Raw genomic sequence first — 24,026 nt, 5'->3', positions numbered from 1 at the left:
GCTTTATCTAGCAAAGCTTTCATTTAGAATGGAAGGGCAGATAAAGTGCTTCTCAGATAAGGTCAAATTCAAGGAGTTCATCATCACCAAGCCCTTATTATGTGAAATGTTAAAGGGACTTATCTAAGAAAAAGAAGATAAAAAATACAAACAGTGAAAGGACAGCAAACTCACAGTTATTATCAACCACACCTAAAACAAAAGCAAACTAAGAGGCCAGCTAGATCAGGAGTGGAACCATAGAAATTAAGATCACATGGAGGGTTAGCAACAGGGGAGTGGGAGGAGGAGAAGGGAGGAGAAGGTACAGAGAATAAGTAGCATAGACGGTAGGTAGAAAATAAATAGGGGGAGGGCAAGAATAGTATGGGAAATATAGAATCTAAAAAACTTGAGACATGTGGACATAAACTAAAGGGGAGGGGAATGATGGGGGAGGGGTGTGCAGGGTGGAGGGGAATGAAGGGGGAAATAAGACAACTGTAATGGTACAATTAATAAAATATATTTCAAAAATAAAATGTGCTAGTTTTTGCTCTTCGCTAGACAATTATTCCTTTTTTTTTGTTAAGTAATGAAGCAGTTCAGAGACTTTCTCTGTCTCTCTTTTTCTCTGTTTTAAGAACTATAACTCCTTGGGGGGAGTGGTGGGAAGAATAGATGGCAGCAAACATCATTAGGAATGAGGAAAGACAACATATTTCTACACATGAAAATCTGTTGTCAAAAACTATGATAAATTGCATTTTTTTCTGAGACTTCAGAAAATGTTTCCTCAATGACATTGTACCACCATTAATTTAAGAAACTCAGGGCTTGTTTTTTAAAATAATTTTACCATTGCTCATTTTGTTTTATAATAGTATGATTTATTGAAATAAACATTTTATGTTCTTTAATTCTTTTGGATAGGGTGTGGAATTGTTTCCAAAATTGTATTTTGTTAGCTTTTAAAAATATTCTCTATAAAATAAAATGTAACAAGAAGTAAAAATAAGATTCAGGCAATTAATGTTGAAAATGCCTACACTGCCATCTTCTTGACCTTCTCAATGCCAGTTAGTGTGGTAAAGGCTCTGAGGAGTCCTGTACTGTAGAAACTACTTAACATTGTCTAATCTTGTAGTTTTTAAAATATTTTTTTAATATTGAGCTCTTTTATCACAAAACATTTATTAACACCCTGACTGATACCATAAAATTTTACACATGGAACTATACAAAAAAGAGCCCCACCATGTTGCTTAGAAATTGAAAGTGATTTCTTTCACTTTGCCTTTGTTTAGTGTCTGTGCCCAAATATGATCATGTGCAATTGTAGAGGAACCACTCCATGATCTCTGTTTTTAGTGAAGTCATATCTTACGTAGAAGCAAAAACAGTTCTCTTCAAAATTAACTCTGCAAATCCTTTAAAATACTTTTAAAATACAGGAATCAGTTTTTAATTGAAATAATGTATACTTGACTTCAAAGCATATTAAAGTTTTAAAATCATTGAATTCATCAATAGACATCTCATAAAAAAACAGATAGCACCTACCTAACAGATATTCTGAATCTATCCAGATTGGCTAGAAAACACCATCTGCAAGATTATTGTAAAGAATAACTCCAAAAAATTTTTTTTACTAATTAATAGGAAAGTGACAAAGCCAGAAAAAAACTATACTCTAAGGATGGTACATTTTTAGGGATCAAAGTTCAAGGAACATTTTTGAATATCAGTGAGAAATATAGTTTTGATTTGTAAACAGAAAAGAATTTATGCATTTTCAGTAAGGTGATTACACATCTTGGTTTACCTGGTCTCAATATGGCCAATTGTTACTAGTATGATTATAAATTGTAGCTTTATCACTCTCAAAAGTGTGCTCATTTTAAAGATATCTGATTCTTATTAGGCCATGCTGACAAAAGCATCCTAAAATATAGACGTACAGGGTTTCCATTCTAGGTCTTATCTATACAAGAATAAAACAAAGCAGAAAGAAGAGTCTATAGAAAGACACAAGGAAAGTCTATGGCTGGTATGCAAACCAGGCTACCCAGCTATCAAGGTAGAGTTAGCTAGGTAGTGTTCTGAAGTGTTCTGCTTGCCTGTACCATTTACTACAGTTGTTTTTAAAAATTCAACTGGTATATGCCACTATGGTACACTAGGAGGAGTTCACTTTTATGGTCAGGCACTGGGCCACCCCTGTTGCTAAATATTTAGAACACTATAGGTGATTGAGCCTCGGTAGCCTTAACACACATGTCCATAGATTTAGTAATTTGGTGATGATTCAGTGAGATACAGGAGTAACTACTACTTGGAGTAGTTAGAATTCTAAAACCAGCACATACATTTAATATTAATAGTAATGTAAAAATGTTGCCAATATGTGTTGAAATTTCACTGTGCTTGAGAAGCTATTCTAAGCACTTTAAATATATTTATTTTTTTACTTTTCACAATCCACTATATAAATACTATTATTTCCATTTTACCCAGGAGAAAACTGAGGCACAAACTAAGAAAGTTACCCAAAGCTATGTAGCAGGAGTGATGTAAATCCAAAAGAAATTAAATCTCTTGTAGGCTGCGTGGCTTGCACTATAGAATTAGAAGAGTAGGCCAGTGAATCTGAAAATAGGTCACATTGAAGTTCATATTAATTTAGACCTACCTAACTCTAAATTTAGGTCCAAAATTGGGTGCTGGGCAGAGTGGCTACAGTCACCTCAGGTAATCACTATATCCTAGTCTGGTCGATTTTGTTTCTAAGTCTCACCCACCAAATCTTTAGAAATGTACCCCAAGATATTATATAACTGAACTGTTACAAATATATAATTGTGGCCATACTTAATTTGTAAGGAAAAATAATATATGTGAAAGTGTAATTGGAAGGCACCTGTTATTTGCTCCCTAAGAGTCAGGGAAGAATATTTTTAACTGTACTAAAAGTAGATAAATATTTAATAGTGTAAAGTAGATACATGATTTCATTTACTTTCACCTACTTCATCCACATCTATGAATACATAATCAAAGCATGTGAAAACATTACCCAACAAACTTCAGAAATAAAGCAAGCATGTGTAACTAGCTTTAGCCACAGCAAATAGTCTACAGACATTTATCACTTAGAAGATGTTTATTTTGTCCTCTTACAGGGTAAGAATATCCAAGTCTAAAAGTGAATACATAGGGAAGTCTCTGGCTCTACTTTGTCTTTGTGCTTTCGCTGCATGATATTTTCAGGAAAATTTACTCCTGAAACAGGAGAATCCTGAAAGGAAATTTCCTCTACTAGGAGCCTTAATATTAGTAATACACATTTTGGGGAAGTTGCCATAATATTAGAATTATAAGAGTTCTAAAAAATAGTTTTGTACCATTTTAATTTTCTTCTTTCTCCTTCCTTCCTTCCTTCCTTCCTTCCTTCCTTCCTTCCTTCCTTCCTTCCTTCCTTCCTTCCTTCCTTCCTTCCTTCCTTCCTTAAGTTAATGACCAAAATAAAGTGAATCCAAAATGCACAGGGAAAATAAAATAGTGGCCCCTTTTCTACAACTTCTGTATCCACTATTGGGGACCTACTTTCAACAAGTCACTGTGCTGGGCTTCGTATAGAACATAGCAATGACTGAGACTTGGTACTTCATCTTAAGATACAGTTTAACGTGGTGGATATGTCATGTATATAACTACTATTTATACAAGGTACATGATGATTTTTAAGGTTTTACCAAGAAGTTTGCAAGAAATAGTAGAACAAACAATTCATTATTGTAGAAGTTGAATTGTTTGCTCAAATAGTTTGTGATGGAAGGACAGAAAGGAGGAAAAAGGAAGAGAGGGAGGGAAGAAGGACAGCACAGTAAAGTGCTGATGTACAGGTAAAATGCTGGAAGTGGATCTTTGAACCTGGAATAAAATAGATGTGATAGACCAATGGCAGAATGTGTAGGCCATTGGTCTTTGGGAAGAAACAAGTGAGTCGGGCTACTGAGCAGGGTATGAGGAAGCATGGAAATACCTACAGAAAGATCATGAATGACATGCAGAAGGGGTTGGGCTTTATTTTTAGTAGTGTATATGTTAGGTCCTGGTTAGGATCAAGGTTATGATGTGAACCAAGAAGGCTGTCTCCCCTTGCTGTTGTCTCAGTCTGAAGGCCCTGCTCACCTAGTTTGGCTCCCAGCTTTCCCATGCTTCCCTCCAACTACTCTGTACCCACCTGCATCCTACCCCTGAGCAAGAAATGCCCTGATGAAGCTCTGGCTGGTGTAGCTCAGTGGATTGAGCACGAGCCTGTGAACCAGAGGATCGAGGTTCGATTCCCAGTCAGGGCACATGCCTGGGTTGTAGTCCAGTTCCCTGCAGGCCAACTCCCAGCAGGGGACGCACAAAAAAAGCAACCATACATTGATGTTTTTCTCCCTCTCTCCTTCCCCTCTAAAGATAAATAAATAAATAAAAATCTTAAAAAAAAGAATTTATTAAAAAAAAAGAAAAGAGATGCCCTGATGATGTGGGAAGCAGCAAGGGGGGAATGGAAGAAAGATAGGCTTTGGGTTCAGGCAGACTTGGTATCCAAATTCTGGTTCTACCTTTTGGTTAACTAGACCAGTTAAACTTCCTCAGCCTCAGTTATCGGCAAAATTGAGATAATAATACTGACCTTTAAAAAAATAAGACAATGCTTTAGGGTATTGAACTGGCAAAGATTAGAAATAACAAAAATAACATTTGCTGATGGAAATAAAAATTGTTATAGCCTTATTGGAAAGCATTTTAGCAGTATCTATGCAAAACACATACTCCTCTAAGCAGAACTCACACTCCCGGAGTCTTTCCCATATACAAATACGAGCACTGTTTATAAGAATACATGGGCAAGGCCACCTATTGCAGCTTTGTTTGTGTGGCAGTAGAGTGGAAAGTAAGTGCTTGCTCATTATAGGATCGCTGAATACATTATAGTACTTTCCAGCTATGGAATATCATGAAAACTTTAAAACAGATGAATTAGATCTACAAAATGACTTGGAGAAATACCCATAAGGTTCTGTGGCCTGTAACAGAAGAAGATACAGAAAAAATGTACATAATGTAATACAATATTTCTAAAATAAACATTTATATATAACACTGGCTAAAAATTATGAGCTTCCCTCTGTCTTGAAATGCTGAAATTGATTTACTGTCCTTTGATGGAAGTGTTATTATCATTCGTTTTACACACGAGGAAGCTGAGGTGCAGAGAGTGTGAGTAGTTTCTCCAAAGGTCACAGGGGTCAGGGTAGAGGCAGAACATGGACTTCAGAACTTGAAACTGAAGACTAGATTCCTCACCACACATTATATTACTAGTTTATATGAAATTTTGTGTGTGCACATATATTCAGGAAGCGATTCATGAAAGGATGGTCCTCGACACACGAGGGGTCACCTCAGGGCACTGTGAGTGCACGTCTGTTTGCTCTGTTCCTCACACTCTCGTCATCACTTCAGTTTTCTACAATGAACATATATTATTGAAGACATAAAAAAGGAATAAACTTATTCATTGCAGAAAAACAAAGATTTGTATGCATTTCTATTAGAGTTTTCTTACAGAAACAATCATAAGCATTTACAAAGTTGAAAAGATATTTCTGGGCAGTATAACACTTGAAACTTAAACTAAAAAAAGGACTCAAAATGGAGACTGGGTATGTAAATTATGGAGAGTCACTTCTTGAGGTATACAATTAAGCGATATTAGATTATGAAAAGACATGAAAAAATTCATAATCTATTGTTATATTTATAAGACAGTTTCAAAATTATCTGCATTGCAGAATACCCTAAAAAGCTCCATCTCTGTATAAGGCAGCCTAGAAAAAGACAGGCAGTTTATATACCAGTATTTAGTGCTATGGACTGAAGTTAATAGAGGGGATTTTTAAAATTTATTTTGCCTATTTTTATGTAATAAATGCTTATTACTCTAAAACAATTTTTTAAATTTGTACCTGAGGACACATTTTTTATTGATTTGAGAGAGAGAGAGAAGAAGGGTGAAAGAAAGAGAGAGACATCAATGTGAGAGAGAAATATTGATAAATTGCCTCCCATACATGACCCAACTGGGGATCAACCCCACAACCTATGTGTATGTTCTGACAGGGAATTGAATTCACAGCCTTTTGCTGGGCAGGACAATGCTTCAACCAACTGAGGCACCTGGCCAGGGCAACACCTATTACTTTTAAAATAAGAAAATAAATGCAAACAATAAATATGTCTTAATCTTTTCCCTGGTAAATCAACAACAACAAAAAAAGATAGAATTTATCCTGTGGAACTGACCATAGATACACACAAAGATTTATGTAAAGTGCATGTACTGTATTTTCTTATCACTTATAATAGAGAGAAAATTGTAAATAACTAAATAGTTTAACATTGGGGCACTGGTTATGTAAATTGTGTACCAGCCATATAATGAAATATTCTGCCTTTAATGAAAAGTCATGCCTTTGAAGAATGTTTGAAGATTTGGGAAAATATTGATGGTATATTATTAACTGGCAAAACAGAATAAAGACTCTTTCTTTAAACAATCTAACCCTCAAAGGAAAAATGATTATATGATTTTACCTTTTATTTTTATCTATATGTTACCTGTATTTTTTCTGCCTTTAAATTCTTTTATAATAAATTTGTAGTATAAACAAAAATAATTGTTATATTAAATGAAATAAAATACTACTGTTAATAAGGATTATGTAAGCACATGTACGTATCAGCTAAGGAGTCAACCTTAATGAAGTAGTTCTCCTCTCCCCACCCTCTACACACACACCTTTCTCTCTCTTCTTCCTGAGTCTCAGGTCACCCTTGTATGAAATGAAAAGTACATTGTACCTAAATGTAAAGCATTAAGTATAGGAGACACTCCGTATATCTTGGTTCTTTCCCTTTCTCTGAACTGCCAGAGGGCAGCAGCTTTCATTCCACACTTTAGACTCTAAAGATTCAGACGTGATGACCCAGGTACGACAACTAATCCAGACACCCTCTCAGAGCAGCTCTAGGATGGGGGACAGCTCGGCCTCACTGTTGCTGGCAGTGGGGAGGACACGTAGTAGGGGGACAGTGGACACCGACAAAGGAAAAAAATCAGCTTGGAGAAGCCTGAGGGGAATTCCACGGGCAGCACGATGTTTTGTTTCTCCCCAAAGGTGTAGACCAGGGACAGAGATGAGGTTAAGAGTCATCTGGAGCCCACCCCACTGGCCAAGGCTTGCAGTGGTATGTGCTTGGGAACATTTACGTTCACCTCTCATACCCTCTCAGATCTGCCTCCTCATACGTAACCTCTTTCCCTTTGCTGTCTTTGTCAAGGCTGATTCCTACTGTGTCTCCCTATTCTATAGACAATTCGACCTCCAAGAGGTTGTAAACTTAGACCAAGGGTTAAAAAATCCTTTGCTGGGTGACATTCCACTTCATAAACAGCAATGGCATGACTTACACAAAGCTCCAAAGGAACAGCAGCTTGTTGTGTATGCACCTGAGTATTAATTGATTTAGCCTTTAATATTAATGAGTGTATGATTTGCTCTAGTTGACCTTCAGATTCAAATTGGGCGATTAAGTACTAAGACAGGAGAATGGTGATGTGTTTAAACAGCAGTTGACACCCCCAAGGTGCCTTGGCCTTGCCTGTGTATGGGGCTGAACTATTATGAGTGCTGATGCAGCTAGAACAAAGCGTTCTCCTTGAATTAAGGAGATTGGCTATATTTCAAATAATAATAATAATAATAATAACAACAACAACAACAATAACTTTATAGCAGTTTCAACCAGAGTACTTGATATTCCTAATATAAATTTTATTCCTGTGCTTATACTGCTTTTTATCTGATTGCCTGTGTACTTGGTAACTTAAATAGCCTTAAGGTTTGAACTCCTGGATTTGTTTTTAAAGATTTAAAGTGCACACAGCCATTAAATCAATATTTTTGCCACTAGAGAAAGAAATCTCTCAACAGATAAGTGAATACTATATTTTTAAAAATAAAAATTTTTATTTATTTATTTATTTTTAGAGAGCTGGGAAAGGGAAGGAGAAAGAGGGGTAGAAACATCAATGTGTGGTTGTCTCTTCCAGGCCCCTGACTAGGGGGCCTGGCCCACAACTCAGGCATGTGTCCCGACTGGGAATCAAACTGGCAACCCTGTTATTCACAGGCCCATGCTCAATGCACTGAATTACACTGGTCAGAGCTGGATACTGTATTTTTACAAATAACCTTAGAACTTCTCTTAATCTCTCAAGCCAGCTCATCCTCTCAAACTCTGCTCCTGCCCATCTGAGGGCTGTACTAACTATTGGAAACAGGTGTCTTCAATCTATAGCTCACAATCTAGCTCTTGAGACATAAACCACCCAGTGGTACTTCCTCTATCAGCAGCTTCAACTGTATGCAGTTATGTGAGGTAAATGGGCAATAAGCATACATTCTGGGTACCCAGTGAGAAACAAGTTTAGAACACTGGAACAAATTCACTGCCATAGAAGACACCCCAGAAGATATTTCCTCTTGAAGTTATTCAATGTTCACATACTTTTTTAATGTTAAAAAAAATCTAATCTCCCAAACCAAGCCACATTGGCCAGCTCCTTTGATTTGATTGTTTTCAGTCCTTGCACCCTAGAGGCACCAGTTTCCTGCAGGAACCAAAGTTATAACAAATGTAAAGCCAGACAACCAACTAGCAAAGCTGGAAATAACTGGTGAATCTCAAAATCTATGGGAATTATATCGGAAAGACAGAGAGGAAAAGAAAACGCAGTTCCTTAGATTGGTTGCTCCAAACCCAAGAAGATGCTGGGTCAGGATCAAAGCCTGGAAACAAAAGCACAAGAGCAAGGGCTCCGTCAGGACCCTTGGTCAGCAAACAAGTTCTGCCATTTAAATTTAAGGGTGTGATATGCATTTTAATAAGCAGTCTTATACTGCAGAGCTCATAAATAGCTTGGCTGTCACCAAGGACATACATTTCTGCAAGAAACTAATAATGGTGAATATTTGAAATAAATCACCAGCCTATATGCCTGCCTTTTAACCTCAATTTGACCTCAATCTTGGGGAATTTCAATGGCAAATTCATTCCTTTTCCATTCTACGCAAAGTATCTATCAGTCAGGACAGCAGTCCTATAAGCATTAAACACTTGGTCTAAGCTTTGGACTGATAGTCAGTCAAAAGCAGTACATGCTATTTTGGAAGGACAAAGCAAAAATTATATCCTATATGTTCTATTTATAGTGACTTACATGCTAGTGGGGACTTTAAAACACTTTCTTTTCCCTAGATCAAGATATAAATGGGTATTAGCAATTTAGTTGTGTAAAATCCTTGAAACTTCACATTTAGTCATTACTGGGGAACTGCATTTATATAGTAGGTGGCAGAACTCTTTGGAACTACCACCATTACAAGTTTCATGTAGAAAAAAATTCTGAAAGTATTCTGAGAAATTGATCCTGGCATGAGCAATTAATGGTGTGAGATCATAAAAGCATCAATAAACATCACAAACGATGCGTTTTTATAAAGGTGTGATATCTCCAAACCAAACAACTCAACAGGAGAAATCTCAGCTTGAAACATTTAAATTAGACGATCTTTCTTGTTTCCTAAACTCCACCACTCAACTTTATGACATTAAAAAAATTTCTATCACGCCTAAATAATTGGAATTTCCAAAAGTATTTACTTAGAAGGAACATCGCTTTCTGTCTTTTCACTTTCACTTGGTTGGGTTTGTCTGTAGGATGACCTTGAGTTTCTTATCAGAACGGGTGTGGATATCTGACATTCAAGATATACCAGATAGAAGCAGGAATCTCAGGACACATACCTAAGCACACGAAAAGGAGGTGTGAAGGGAAGCATTGAAAAAGTCACAATGAACAAGACAAGGGCCCCTGGAACTAACAGTGCAGACGGTGCCAGCTGCAGGCAGCCTCCGTGCATCTCAGACTCCCTCAATGCACGGGACCCTTTATGTAGAAAAAAACCCATTTACCATGAAACACAAAATGAAATGAACGATGCAAATAGCTGAGCATTATAATTTTGATTTTCTAAACACAAAATCAAGGAGTAACTAGTATCAGTTATCTAGTATGGGTTTATTTTCATATCATTCCAAACTAAAGAAATGCATTTAGCATATCTATCCAGAAGTTCCAAGTAGATCACATGATTTACCAGATGTCCACTTGTACAAATACAGCAGAAGCAGTTTTTAGTAGTTATCAGTGACAGATATAAAATAATATTAGCTTTTTGAGGTGAAGGGATTAAGAGCTATGAATTGGTAGTTACAAAATAGTGATGGGGATGTGAAGTACAGAATAGAGAACACAGCCAGTAACACTGTAGTAACTATTATACCATCCTGGTCAAGGGGAACATTTTTTAAAGTATATGATTGTCTAACCACTATGCTGTACACCTGAATACAAAATAATATTGAATGTAAACTGTAATTAAAAAATAAAATTAAAAAATAGACACCTAAAAATAAATATTATTATCTTTCTTCTGTGGGGATAGTTAACTTTATTTTTTCTCTAGGTTCCATATAGACATGAATGTCCTTCACTGTTTCTCCCTCATATTTTCTTCTAGAATCTAAATCAAATTTAGTTTTTGCTTCCTCTAGAGATACTTGGATCAGCAGCATTTCCTCATAGTAACTGTCCATAGAATGAGGAATGATGCTCTTGCCAAAGGTTTATTTCTAAGGAGGCCTGTCAAAGATTTCTTCTTTCTTATGTCTGGATAGTGAAGCTCTAGTAGGTATTTCCAGATACCAACTCTTTTGACCTTATTCCTGATGAGTAGCTATAAACAGCAGAAATGCCTAATTTTGTTTAAACATCTTGAAGCATAATTTCTCCAATCATTCTCTTGTTTCACAAAGTCACTTTTCAGAAAAACAAATGTAAATGTACAGATACATTCTGAAAAAGGCAGATATGGAATAAAACAGAGTGAGTGGGATCTTTGATTGTGTGGGAAATGGAAATGCTCAATGAGAACCGGACAGACTTTGCTTTCTGCTTCCTTTTTTCCATATAAACAAAACCCAAATGGTCTCCTAAGAGTTTTTGATTTTTAGGTGTAGTAAGTAGCCTCATACCTTCATCTTTACAGACTTCAGCTGCCTCTTCTGAAGCAGGGCTGTGCACAGTCGCAGTATTGACACCATCTATAAAGCAAAAAAGAGAAACTGTCTCAGAAGTAGCACTGCCAAGCCGGAGCCTCACCTCGCCGCCTGCCCTGCTGCCTTCCCCGGCACCACGGGGAAGCAGGAGCCTGCCGCATGCTCTAACGCTCCCAAGGGATGGATGGTTTACGAGTCCCTTTTGTAATCAATGAGACAGAAACCTTCAGTTAAGAGAGAACCCAGTGAACTAAAAACTACTTTTTGTGTGAAAAATGCTATTTGTTGGTACTATTCTACTGTGGCATTATGCTTCTTCTCCACCTCTAGTAGAACAGTACATTATTTTTCTTAGTAACAGATCGTGAAAGAAAGTATGTTCTTGAAAGTTTCCACAAAGTGCTTTTATATGTGCGTTTTTAATGTTTGTTTTTTTTTCTTGGCACAGCACATCTGCTCCTTTAAGCCAGCCTCAAACCGCAGGGAGCACGGCTGGTGACCCCTGGCGCGGAGGCCCAGAGAGGGCATCGCATGTAGGAAAGCTCGGGGAGCCCTTGGAGATTTCACGTCACCCAAGCACGGGGTGGGGAATAAGAAACCTGGAGGCCCCTGTCCTTTTACAGAAGGAATTAACCTCGTCAGAGCTGATCTGTCTTCTCAGTATCATCGGCACCCTAGTGATTCCACCCATGTCTGAAACTTCTAGGCCTCTAGGACGATGGATAATTAACTTACTAACATTAACATGGGGAATTTAAGACATGAAGGATTATCAAAACCATCTGAAATGGTTAATACTTGACAACTGGAAAAGAAATGCATATATATATATATATGCATATATATATATATATATATGCAGTAACATGGTCATGGAGCTAAAGAGTCATACATACATGCATGGCAACTAACATATTTAAAAGCAACTCACACACTTTCTAAATTATCTTTTGTTCATAATGTATATGACTATTACTTTTAGGTCATGTCTACATTGGAACAGGGAATAAAAATTTTAGTAGAGGCATAACTGAAGAGGGTGAATCACGTTCTTCTTTAAGTGACAATCTCCTACTAAAAATCAATAGAACAAACTATTAACCTCGAAGTCACATCTTCCCATTTCTTTACTTCTCTTCACAGCACCCCCCCCTAAAAGAGCAGTGTGTGTTATCCTTCTACACCGCCTCACTTCATGGTCTCTCCATAACCCACTCTCACCGGCTTCACCACTCTGCCACCAATTCTCTTATCAATGGTGCCAGTGACCTCCCTTTGCCAAGTCCAATGGTCATTTCTCTTTTTTTTATCTTACTTGACTTGACTTCTCAGGAGCATTTCTTTAGCCTGGTTCCTTCTGAAACACTTTCTTGTTGTGGCTGTTCTTTCTCCCTGTTACCACATCCGTAGATGTGATGGTGTCCCAGGTCTCAGTTTTCTCTGCTGACTCGTTCTCTCTGCTGAATCTTTCTTATTCAGTCTCATATAGTTTATATGCCAGTGAATCTCAAACCTGTATCCCTGGTCTACACCTCTCCCTAAAAATCCAAACTCATATATTGGCTTTTTGACATCCCATAGGCTAAGAGTCCTTTCAAATTTATCATGGCCAAGACTGAGCTGTTAACTTTCTCAGCAAACACTGTGCCCTACGGCCAGTCTTCCATATGCCCTCCGGTAAGTGGCACCATCATCACCATAGTTACTAACACTAAAAACTAGGACTGACTCCTCTTTCCTCCCTTCCCCACCCCCACCCATCAGCATATCCTGTTGCCTCTATCTCTGGAATGTAACACAGTTCAGTTCATTTCTGTCACCATTTCCAGAAACCACCATCACTGTGTTCCTCCTGTAGTCTTCTACATGTCCTCACTTTGGCTCTTTTGACGACCTTAACTCATAGGCAAAACAAGTTTATTAAAACATACATTTGTCTCTTCATCACTTAAAAACTCCCACTGGCTTCTCTATGTAGTTCTAATAAAGTGAAATCTTATACAGTCGGAAGTAATCTGGTACTATGACCCTTTCCCAGATACCATACCATGTTCCTCCAATTCACAGTGCTCCAGCCATTCCACCTTCTCTTACCAACATGACGAACCCAAACTGTTCCCTCCATGTGAATGCACTTTCATCATCTCATCACTCATCTCTCATTTTAATTGTTGCTTCCCAAGGGAACCTTCCCCAGTCTAGCAGTGGAAAGTGGCCTTCACAGTAGTCCTGCTACATTGCCTCATTTGTCTGCAAAGCATTTGTCAGCATTTTCTACTTTTTTGTGGCTTATTGTTTATTTTTGGACTCCCCCCACCAGACTATAAGCTTCAAGGAAGCAGGGATATTGTCTTTATAGCTTACTGTTGTATCCTTGTGCCAGACTGTGCCTGTGACCCTTGGTATGCATTCGTTATATGACTGGAGAATATTTTCCACAACTTTAGATTTGGGTATGATGGCAGTAAAAACCGAGGGGCTATGCTNGTGGCCTTCACAGTATTCCTGCTACAGTACCTCATTTGCTGCAAAGCATTTGTCTGCAAAGCATTTGTCTGCAAAGCATTCGTCAGCATTTTCTACTTTTTTGTTGCTTATTGTTTATTTTTGGACTCCCCCCACCAGACTATAAGCTTCAAGGAAGCAGGGATATTGTCTTTATAGCTTACTGTTGTATCCTTGTGCCAGACTGTGCCTGTGACCCTTGGTATGCATTCGTTATATGACTGGAGAATATTTTCCACAACTTTAGATTTGGGTATGATGGCAGTAAAAACCGAGGGGCTATGCTAGTGTGAGACTGTGATTTTTCTTGAAGTGAATGAGGCCTGCAGAATTATATAATTAAAATTGAAGTTAGAAATTATATTGAATAAAAACAGGTATGTCATTTTAGAAGAATAACAGCAGGTCAAAAAAGCTTTAATAACCAGAACCATATCTTCAGCTTCTTTGTTTGTGGATTAGGGAGGATATGAAATGAGCAGAGTGGACATAACAAGGCATGTGGACACTGGTGGATCATAGATGAACCCTGCCATGGACTCCATGCCAGGCAGTGGTCTTGTTTGGAAGATCAGGAGGAGCCTCTTAGGTGTGCATTTAGGACTCTTCCTCACACTGAGAGGTTCCCACACTGTGGTGATGATGCTATTGATCTAAGAGGTAAAGGAGAGATTACATTTTACTTGCCTGCTAACAGCCAAGATGACCCACATCAAAAAAGAAAAGAAAGAAACGGCCTCTTTCCAACTGATTAAGGGAAAAGGGTGAATAAATAAAACACAGGCAAATGTGTGTGCATGTATATACTTGTGCATGTGTGTGTACTTGTATGTATAAACAGGGATAGAAAAAACCTATATCGATAAAGACAGTTTGGGACTGAATATTGGGTGAAAAAACCCCATGAAACCTCAACACTTAGAGAATGACCTCAGCTGTCAGCAGTTAGTTGACTAATATTGATCAGCCCCACACAGTAAAAACAGTGACAGCTTTTCATATAAGACTCATCTTCCATGGAGCATAATGATGTGTGGGTTGGAGGCTGGGGTGGGGGTGTGAATAACAACAGTTTGCTGTATCAGAATTCATTTCATTGCAAGAGCTACATTTCAGCACAGGGAACCCGCTGACCCTGCCGCAGCCACACAAGGTCTTTGCTGCCTTGCTTCAGTGCTTTCTCTGATTGGCCTTCTTCAATTCCATCTTCCAGGTTAATAATAAAAGCTTCCAGTTCTTTTGCAAAAGTTCCAAGGTTAATGTAGGAAGTTTTCAGTGAAAAACATATCCTACTATCTGGTTTATTTTCAATAGCTCAGCACATGGCCTAAAATGTCCCATGGCGCACATTAGAAAGAGCCCCCATTTCAAATAAGCTCCCTTACCACCAATGCCACCACCGTGGTGCTCATTAGAACCAGGAGATGATTTGCAAAATAAAGAGAAGAAGGATATTTTTTATTTGGGTGGTCGTGTTGATAGCTGCATACTTGTGTCTATTATTTTTAAAAGAGATCATGCCTGAGTACAAAAATGGGTAGAAAGAGATGATAAATTGAAGGTGATGACAATCTCTCTTGAATCTTAAGTGCTATTCTATTTTATTGTTTTCAGTTGACACACCTGCTCCTTAATGGATGGAGGAGGTGTCAAGAAGGCTTTGGATCTCACTATAGCTCTGCATGTGGAGGAGTCAGGCTCTGTTACACCATCTCCTATGTTGTAGTAGATGAGCTACAACATGCAGAGAAATAACCAGAAATATGGGTCTTCAAAATTTAAGGCAAAACAGTAAATAATACTCCACTCTTTGTATAGGAGAAGCCTCTTATTCATTTCATTTAAGCATTTTTTTGTTTCATTTAATTTTTTGTCCAAACTGCATCTAACTGCATTTTAACCCGCCCTAGGTCAGCCAACCTCTTATTTGGCACTTCAAGCTCTGCTTACCCCTCTTAGGTCATCACTAAACAAACTGTTATTACATGCAAGAAAAATGGAATTGGTAAATGAGACATGACAACGTACCCTTCTGATAGGAAGCCCTAACTCAGAGTTAATAGAGTTAGTTGCTTCCTGAGGGGTACCTGAATGAACAGTGAAGTTAACCTGGTAAAAAAAATATAAGCATTTTCAGAAAATAACACTGAGTAAAGTCATTGTTCACCTCTGTGGATGAGGCCTAGGAGACTCCTCAAAAGAAATCTGAGCCCACCTGCTTCTTGGCTCTGCCCTTCCATTTCTTCTGCACTTTGTTTTCCCTCTGGACCATTCTCATCTTTCAAGGAAACCACAGGGGAAAAAATTACATCGAGTCAATTTATGACATATCTCTTTATCACTAATATTCAGCACTGAAATTAATAACCAATGTAGCGTGACTTCCCATAAAGCAAGGCAGAGAGATGAATCAGAGGCATGAAACAGAAAAATTACCTACATAAATAGGTGCATTTATACCTGTCCCTTTGCACACAATTTGCTTGATGAAATGTTGAACTGCAGTAAACAAAATTCACTCAGCAGCCCTAGTTACATCTCTCTACTTGCACAGCATTTCCCAAAATGCAATACAGATTTTAAATCTAATCTTTTGTCCCTTGGCTCAGGCAATCTGCACTGTGTAAAAAACTTGGTTAAGTTTCTATGCCCTTTATATTTCTCTTTGATCTATGTTGCAAAAACGTCTATTTTTATTTAACCTATACATCTCAGCCTAGCAAATCTATGCTACAAAATATTTTGTCTTGAACAAATTATCCTGGTCAAGTTTATGCTATAGTACATAAATCCTTGAAAAATAAATAACTGGGCAGGTCCAATGGTGCCTATACACACAAACTAGCTAAAATTTTCTCTTTTGGATTAAAATATATAATACAGATCTGTGAATTTATGTGTAGAAAAACAAACTTTTCAAAGGCAAATAAAGGCATGTTTTATAACTTGTTGCTGGGAGGCTTTCCAAACCTCTTTTTGTTTAGGAAAAACAACACTTAATGATAAATTTACATAAAGACACAGAAACAAAATATGAAACATGTAGTCAAAGTATATAAAACACAGAAGCAGAAGTTACCAGTATATATTCCTGTGGACTGAAGATGCCACAGATCCTTCATTTCTTAGGAAGTGGAATTTCTCCCTCATTTCCTTCAGTCAGGACTGGTTTTGTAAATTGTTTAGACCAATGAAATGTGGAAGTGGTGTTCTGGACCCTCCAAGCTAAGGCCGTAGAAGACTAGCAGCTTCCACTTCCTCCCTCTGGGAAACCAACCACCATGCTGTAAAGACACCCAGCTAGCCTACCAAGTGGAGAGAAGCACATAGAGAAGGAGAAGGGCTATGTGGCAGAGCATGGAGGGGCCAGACATGTGAATGAAACCTTCTCAACATCCTCTAAACCAGCCTAGCTGCCAGCTGAACGCAGCTGAATGATGGCCACAGCCAAAGCCAAAAGGAACAGAAGAATCACCCAGCTGAGCCCTTTTAAAATTCGTGACCCACAACCAGGCCAGATCACTTAATCTTGTTTTGCTTGAGTGCTTTGACCCACCACCTGCTACTACCACCAGCTCTTAATCCGGGGGCAAGAGGGTGGTTTTTCCCCAGAGACCTCAACTAGTAGAGCTGAAACAAGAGCCTCAGAGATGCAAAGAAGAAACATTTCCTTGAGCAATTCTGAAAAATAACCTACTGAAGAAAGTAACCTGGGTGGAAGAAAAGGTTTATAATAGAATGGCAAAAGTAAATACACAGATAAAAAGAGTGACACTCAGTGGAGAAAGAATGCTATCACTGAACATATTAAGTATAGACAGAATTCCCTCTGCCCTGCACCGTGCTGTTTGTCACTTGGGACAACTTAGGGGACGCTGCATAAACTTTACTATGAGAACCTGGGGCAGCTCTACCTAAATCCAACACTCCAATTATGCAGTCCATTAGTGTTTTTACAAGTACGACAGATCATCTGACATTTTCTCTCTTCCAGTTCTCCAAGTGGGCGATGGCATTGGCTTTTACTCTAGGAATGAAATAGCCATCACTGCCTCTCTTGCTCCCTTAACAAGGCCAAGTGTGTGCAGGGGCATGGGTCAGGAACACAGGTCAGTGTTTCCCTCTTCCCCTAATCAAACAGACTCTCAGTCAAGCAGGAAAAATCTGCCGCTTTTCTGTCTCACCCAAAAGACAGATTTCACACAGACTTCACAATAGGCTTGAAACATATGGTAACATGCTACCTTTAAAATTAGGCTGATTACCGCATCTCTATGGAGTGGAGTACAAAGCTTTCTTGTGAAGACAGGAAGTTAAGAAGGAAAAGCAAAACAACAGTTAATAGGAAAGTGAGGACTTGGTCCCAGCCATTCTAAATGCATGAAAAGTATTTTCATGGTCAGACCCCAAGTCCAGCTTCACAATGGTAGAAACCAATCTGGCTGCCTTCCTAGTATACTGTTACTGGGTTTTTATTTTCGTCCACATGTGCCATCCCATTCCCTAATGCAGCCTCCTGACTGGCATGCTTTCGTTTTCCACTTGGGGTCTTGGCTTCACAGTGTTCTAGTGATAGTATTTCTGCCTTTGGGCAGAAAACTCAAGAGACACGTGATGTGTTTATCATGGAGTACCTGCATTCTAGAAGAATGCTGGGTTTGCCATTCGAGTAACATGCCCTCAGATGAAAAGGTTCAGATATATTGCTTTTATCAGTTTCTGAAGACATTCATCTTCAAATCCAGCAGGGGGAACCAGTGTAGAAGTCTTGCTTTCAAAACCCAGTTTATTATGTATTCTTGGGCAATTAGGTTAGCATTCATTTCACTGTCTTTTAAAAAGACGGTTTGGCCAGCATATAACTTTCCATCCATTTTAAATGCCTCAAATGGGTGAGTTCTTAGTGAAACAGTGGGCTTCTACTCGTAGGAAAAAAAAACCCATTACACAGTTACCCATAAGGATCTGATATGGGCAATCTTACCTTTTATCAGTCTTGTCTGTCTAGCTATTGTCACAGGAAGCACATAAACAATAAAAGTTGAGTAGATGGAGAACTCTAAATGTGTGGTTTTCAGAAGGGATTTAAAAGGCTTATAATAAATGTGAAGGAATATAGGGAAATGACATGCTATTTCATTAGCTTAAAAATTGTCACACGGAAGCTAAATTCTTAGTTAATATACCAAAAGGCCGTGGATTTATTTCAGATGATACATTTCCACAGCACTCCTGTGGCATGTTACATCGTACTTTACTTTCCTCTGCCCCAAAGCCCAGTAATCTGTGCGAATCCTAGTAGTGGCATCCTTTTTGTTTCTCCAGTATTAGTGGTACCCTGCTCCTCAGTGTTTCAACCCATATATATTGAGCATATACTAAATGCAAGATATTCCAGAAATTTTTATAGAAATAAAAATAAGAGACACCTACTGCAATGTAAATTCATGGAAGTGGAAGGAATGCACCACTGGTTGGATGATGATGAGAATGCAGTCCATGTGTAATACTATATGGAAGAGTTTTCCAAGGGCAAAATCTCAATGTCATGGCCACAAATTACTTTCCTGATATTTTTGGTTCCTTTTGTGAACTGTGCGTGGGGATGGAAAGTAAATTGCAGTAAGTACATCCCTGCTACTAGGGAAACAACCTGATGCTTGTTGCCTGCTGGCGTACCATTACCATTTCTTTTACAGGTCTCAAGCTTTCTGGACATGAATAAATCATAGGTGATTGAAACACAGTGGTTTGAAGATTGGATTATAGATCCCAATTCTTCAGTTCTGTAATGGATTACATACCTCTGATCCCCCACTGTAGGCAGAGATTATTTCCAGCTCCGTTGAGGTTGGACTTGATTCCAAGTGACTTTATTTGGCTGATGAAATTATTAGTGGGCATGATGTGAGCAGAGGGCTTAAATGTGCTACATAATTAAACTTGGGACTTGTGTTCCTGACATTTGCCTGAGAAGAAAAGCCTGTCAGCACTGGTTTAAAGAAGATGAGAGATATGTGGATCAGATTTGAACCCAAGCCACAGTTTGTAGCTAAGTCCAGGCGACTCACATCTTGAAACAGAACTGCCCAGCAGAGCACAACTTGCATTTGCTGAGCCATGGTCAGCAGGTAAACCTGTGATCATGAGAATAAATATTTTTGTTACAAGGCAGTGCATTTTGGGTTGGCTTATTATACAGTATCATTGTGGAATAGCTGATTAATACATATGCTATATTGATTTTTTTCTAGCTCAGGAGGGCTCAAATTTTTTTTAAGTCAACGCTTTTATTTGTAAAAAATTTAGTTTCTAATTTTGTATTTTGCCACCCAGCTACATTTTCATCTTGCATATTTAAAAATTCTCTGGAAGATACAAACTTGAAAAATAAGTGTAGGGTATGTAAGGGAGGCATACTCTCAAAGAATAAGTACTGCCATTTGTAGTGTTTATATTTTATTTAACACAGCCATATGGGCAGCAGGATCCTAGTTAAAGCGGCTAACATTTATTGAATATTGGTTATGTTTTATTTAGTGTCTAAGTGCTCTACATAGGTTATCAAATTTAATTCTTATAACAACTCAATTATGTAAGCATTATTATTATCCACATTTTATGAATATGCAAAGTGAAATACAGAGATGTTAACTAAGTTGCCTGAGATCCCACTGCTGGCAACTGCTGGCAACGGGATTTCAACCCAGTCCCCTGATGCCAGAACCCACTCTACTTCCCTAGAAAGGTAACTAATGTTTGTGTTTGGGTAAGATATTTAAATCATGGGTAAGAAAAAAATGTGGGGAAATGGTACTTAATATAAAAATATAAAATAGGCTGGAGGTGGGCTGGGATGGGGGAAAGGCAGAATACTCTACTTGAACAATTAAAATTAAATTAAATTTAAAAATATATCATATAAAACTAAGGTATGATCTCACGCAGATTAACACAGACCACTAAGAATGTGGAGAATTCAGCTCTTCTGACACTCAGGCCAAGTGAGAGTGATGCTGTAACTCTAGTCTTGTCTTGTTAATGCTAAAGATTGGCATTAATAAATAAAGATCTTTATTTAATCTTGTTAAATAAAGATTTTTATTTTGGAATAATTTTAAACAACAGAAAGTTACAAGAATCTTTCTGTTTTTCTGAACCATTTGGGAGCAAGTCAGGCCATAATCACCCCTAATCACTCCCATCAGCTCTGAATACTTTTAGTATATACTTTCTACAAACAAGGGCATTCTCTTCAATAACCAAAGTGCAACCGTTGACATCAAGAGATTAACAATCCATGACATTCCTACTATATAAACTATAGGCCATATTTAAGTTTTGCTAACTTTCCAATAATATCCTTCATAGCAATCAAGGATCACACACTGCTTTTAGTTGTCATGTCTCTTTAGTCACCTTTAATCTGAGACAGACAAGCTTCCCCAACCCTGGCCCAGCTCTGTGCTGGGTGTCTGCCATCTCCTCCACCTTACCCGCTTCTATGTGAACAACGGTATTGCTCAGCTCTGCTTAATGACTTTAGGAAGAAAAGAAGGAAGGAAAGAAGGAAGGGAGGAAGAGAAAAATAAAGAAAGAGAAAAAGAAAGAAGGAAAGGAGGGAGGGAGGGAAGGTTAGCTTTAAGCATTTAAACTTTTTGTTCTAGAACTGCCATCAGCCTTTTGAGCTATTTTAATAAATTCATTATAGAAAAGTAAGTTTCTGAGTTGGCTGCCTCATTATTCTAATGTTTTGCGTACCGCTTCAAGTGCAGATAAAAAGAAGTGTGCAGTCACCACCTAAGATGTTTGGTAGCTGCTGCTTCCTAGGGGCTTCCTAGGCATCAGGCACTTACATACTCACACACCTCATCCTAATTACCATGAAATTACAGTGGTGTTATTGTAGACTTTTATCTACATTTTTACAGATGAAGAAATCAAGGTTGTGGAGGGTCATATAACGTCCCTGGAGTCCCACAATTAGTGGAAGAGTCCAGAACTTAAACTCAAGTCCAGATATGCCAAAGCCTGAGGTTTCTCTTCTTGCCTTGCTGATTCCTGTGACCTCTTCTGACCCTTGAGACCTAAATTGTAAGTCCTTGGCTAATAGCAAGAGAGATGCCCTGGCTAGTCCTGTGATGTCCTCAGCACCCAGCAGTGTCTAAAATTCTGAGGGTCTTCACAAGTACTTGTCACGGGATTAAGAAGGAAACATCATTTTTCCCTGAGCAGTAATTATTAGTATTTTTTTGCTTGAACCATATTTTAGTTCTTGATGTAGAAAAGGACCTGGTGTTTATTGAGCCTCTGGTTGAACCTCATTAAATGGTGCATTAGTTTTAAAATGTCACATCTCCTTAATTATACATAATGGCTCCTAAAAGTCAAATGTGATGACATTTAGGGAGCACATGTAGTTAAAGTCCATCTGCTTTCACCACTCCCTGTCCAGCCTCCATCCCATTTCTCCTGGGTTGTGGCAATTGTTCCCAACATGTTTTTCTCCTTCAGCTCTGTCCTCCAAATCTACTCTCAACCCAGAAGTCACATCATGCCATTTCCCTGCTCTAATGCTCTAAAATGCCCAAAGGCATCCAGGCTCTGTGTGCTGGAGACTCCTATTGTTTTCTTGCCCTGACTTCTTTCTAGTTTCCTCCCTACTCCAGCTGCACTGGCCTCTGTGCTGTTCCTCCAGTACACGTGGATCTCTGCCCTCCTGGTCCTGAATTGCCCATTTCCTCTGCCTGGAGTGTTTTCTCCCAGGTCCTTCCAGTCTTTGCTCAAATGTCCCCTTTTAAGTATTTATCATCTTATATACAATTTAGATATTATATTCATTGATTATGTCTATCTGGCCTCATTTGACTGTCAGTGCCTCCAAGGCAAGGATCTTGGTGTGCTTTATTACCTGATTGATGTCTCCTAAGTACCCAGAAGGAGCCATAGTAGGTGTTCAATAAATATTTGTGAATTAATGAAATATGCTCTTCCCTTCCTTGACCTTACATGGCTACCCCACAAATTAATCAGGAAAATAATTGTTTTCTATTCCAAGATTATCAGGAATATACTAATGGAATATAAGGTTATACGTTTCATACAACATGTACAATACACAGAGACTCTTTTGCCATTTTGGGTTCTTAAGGAAGCAGCCAGCTAGGAGAAGGGATCCCTTCCCCAGGCCAGTGGGGATTATCTTCGGAACTTGTTATAATACAACTCTGGATACTAGAGACTTGGAAGCTCTTGGGAAGGCGGTAGGACATGCAGAGTCAATGAGGAAATGCTGAGCAGTGCTATCCTGACTGCTAGTACTAGTTCTACTCAGAATAAACTCAAATGTTACTACAAACATGTCCTGCTCACACGGATTATGAGTGACCTACAAGATGATCTTCAACGATGGACAGAAAGACCAATCATCTCAGACCTGTCTTTTAAAAAGAATGTCCCCAAACAGCGTATTTGTCCAGTAGAGGGAAGAGAAAATAACTGAACCTGATATTTTAAAGCATATGTGTCTGTCGAGGGAGACCCAAGTATGACATATGTTTAAGGAAAAGAAACACACGAGACAGTAATGTGCAACTGTCCCTTCCATATATTTTGTATGATGGTAAGTAGAGTGCCAAATGTTCAACAAGGAACTCAACAAATATCTGCTGAGGGCCTGAACTCTGTAGCATTTCTACACTGAAGGTATAACCCTGGCATACCAAAACTTGCCATAGCACATCTAGGTGTAAAAGTAGCAGGAGGCAATGCACCAGAGAGCTATTTTCAATATCATACATACCTTCTTAATAGGTAACATATGCTTCCCCCATATGGCATGTTAACACAAATACTTCTACTCTGATACGGTCAGTTTTTAATCCAAGGATTTCTGAATAATTTACAGACATTATTCATTAGCACAGTCATCTCTGGGAAAGTTTCAGCACCTTGCAGAGATGCAAAGCATCCTGCATACAATGAATGACCATTAAGCAGTGACAATAATAAAAATACAATTAATGTGGCTTTTTTTAAAGATTAGGAAACCAAGGAATGAGAATTAAGCAACTTTCCCAAAGACTTTCAATGACTTTATGGTATAACGAGGGCTGGAAACCAGCTTGTGCTCATGCCCTTGGCTGTTCCACTAGTCGACCTGCGCTGGTGCATGTCAGTGCATGGAGTGCACTGGTTTTCAGGCGTGCACATAGCCTGGTGTCCACGCCATTGATGGGAAAATGATCACCACAGTAAAGTTAGCTTAACAGCATTGCAGTGATTTCCTTGTGCTCTTT

General features: G+C 38.5%; 1 protein-coding gene across 1 annotated transcript in view; it reads right to left on the bottom strand.

Annotated features, from left to right (window-relative positions):
- Positions 1 to 24,026, bottom strand: part of MACROD2 (mono-ADP ribosylhydrolase 2) — a 580,549-nt gene that overhangs the window by 108,944 nt on the left and 447,579 nt on the right. Inside the window, exon 5 of the mRNA XM_037043076.1 lies at positions 11,200 to 11,268. Coding sequence (XP_036898971.1) covers positions 11,200 to 11,268 — 69 coding nt within the window. The remainder of the gene's footprint in view (positions 1 to 11,199; positions 11,269 to 24,026) is intronic.

This window comes from Sturnira hondurensis, unplaced genomic scaffold (assembly GCF_014824575.4).
Source record: "Sturnira hondurensis isolate 20B ecotype Veracruz unplaced genomic scaffold, ASM1482457v3 Scaffold0003874, whole genome shotgun sequence".
NCBI classification, from domain to species: Eukaryota; Metazoa; Chordata; class Mammalia; order Chiroptera; family Phyllostomidae; genus Sturnira; species Sturnira hondurensis.
This window is presented reverse-complemented; position numbering and strand designations above follow the sequence as displayed.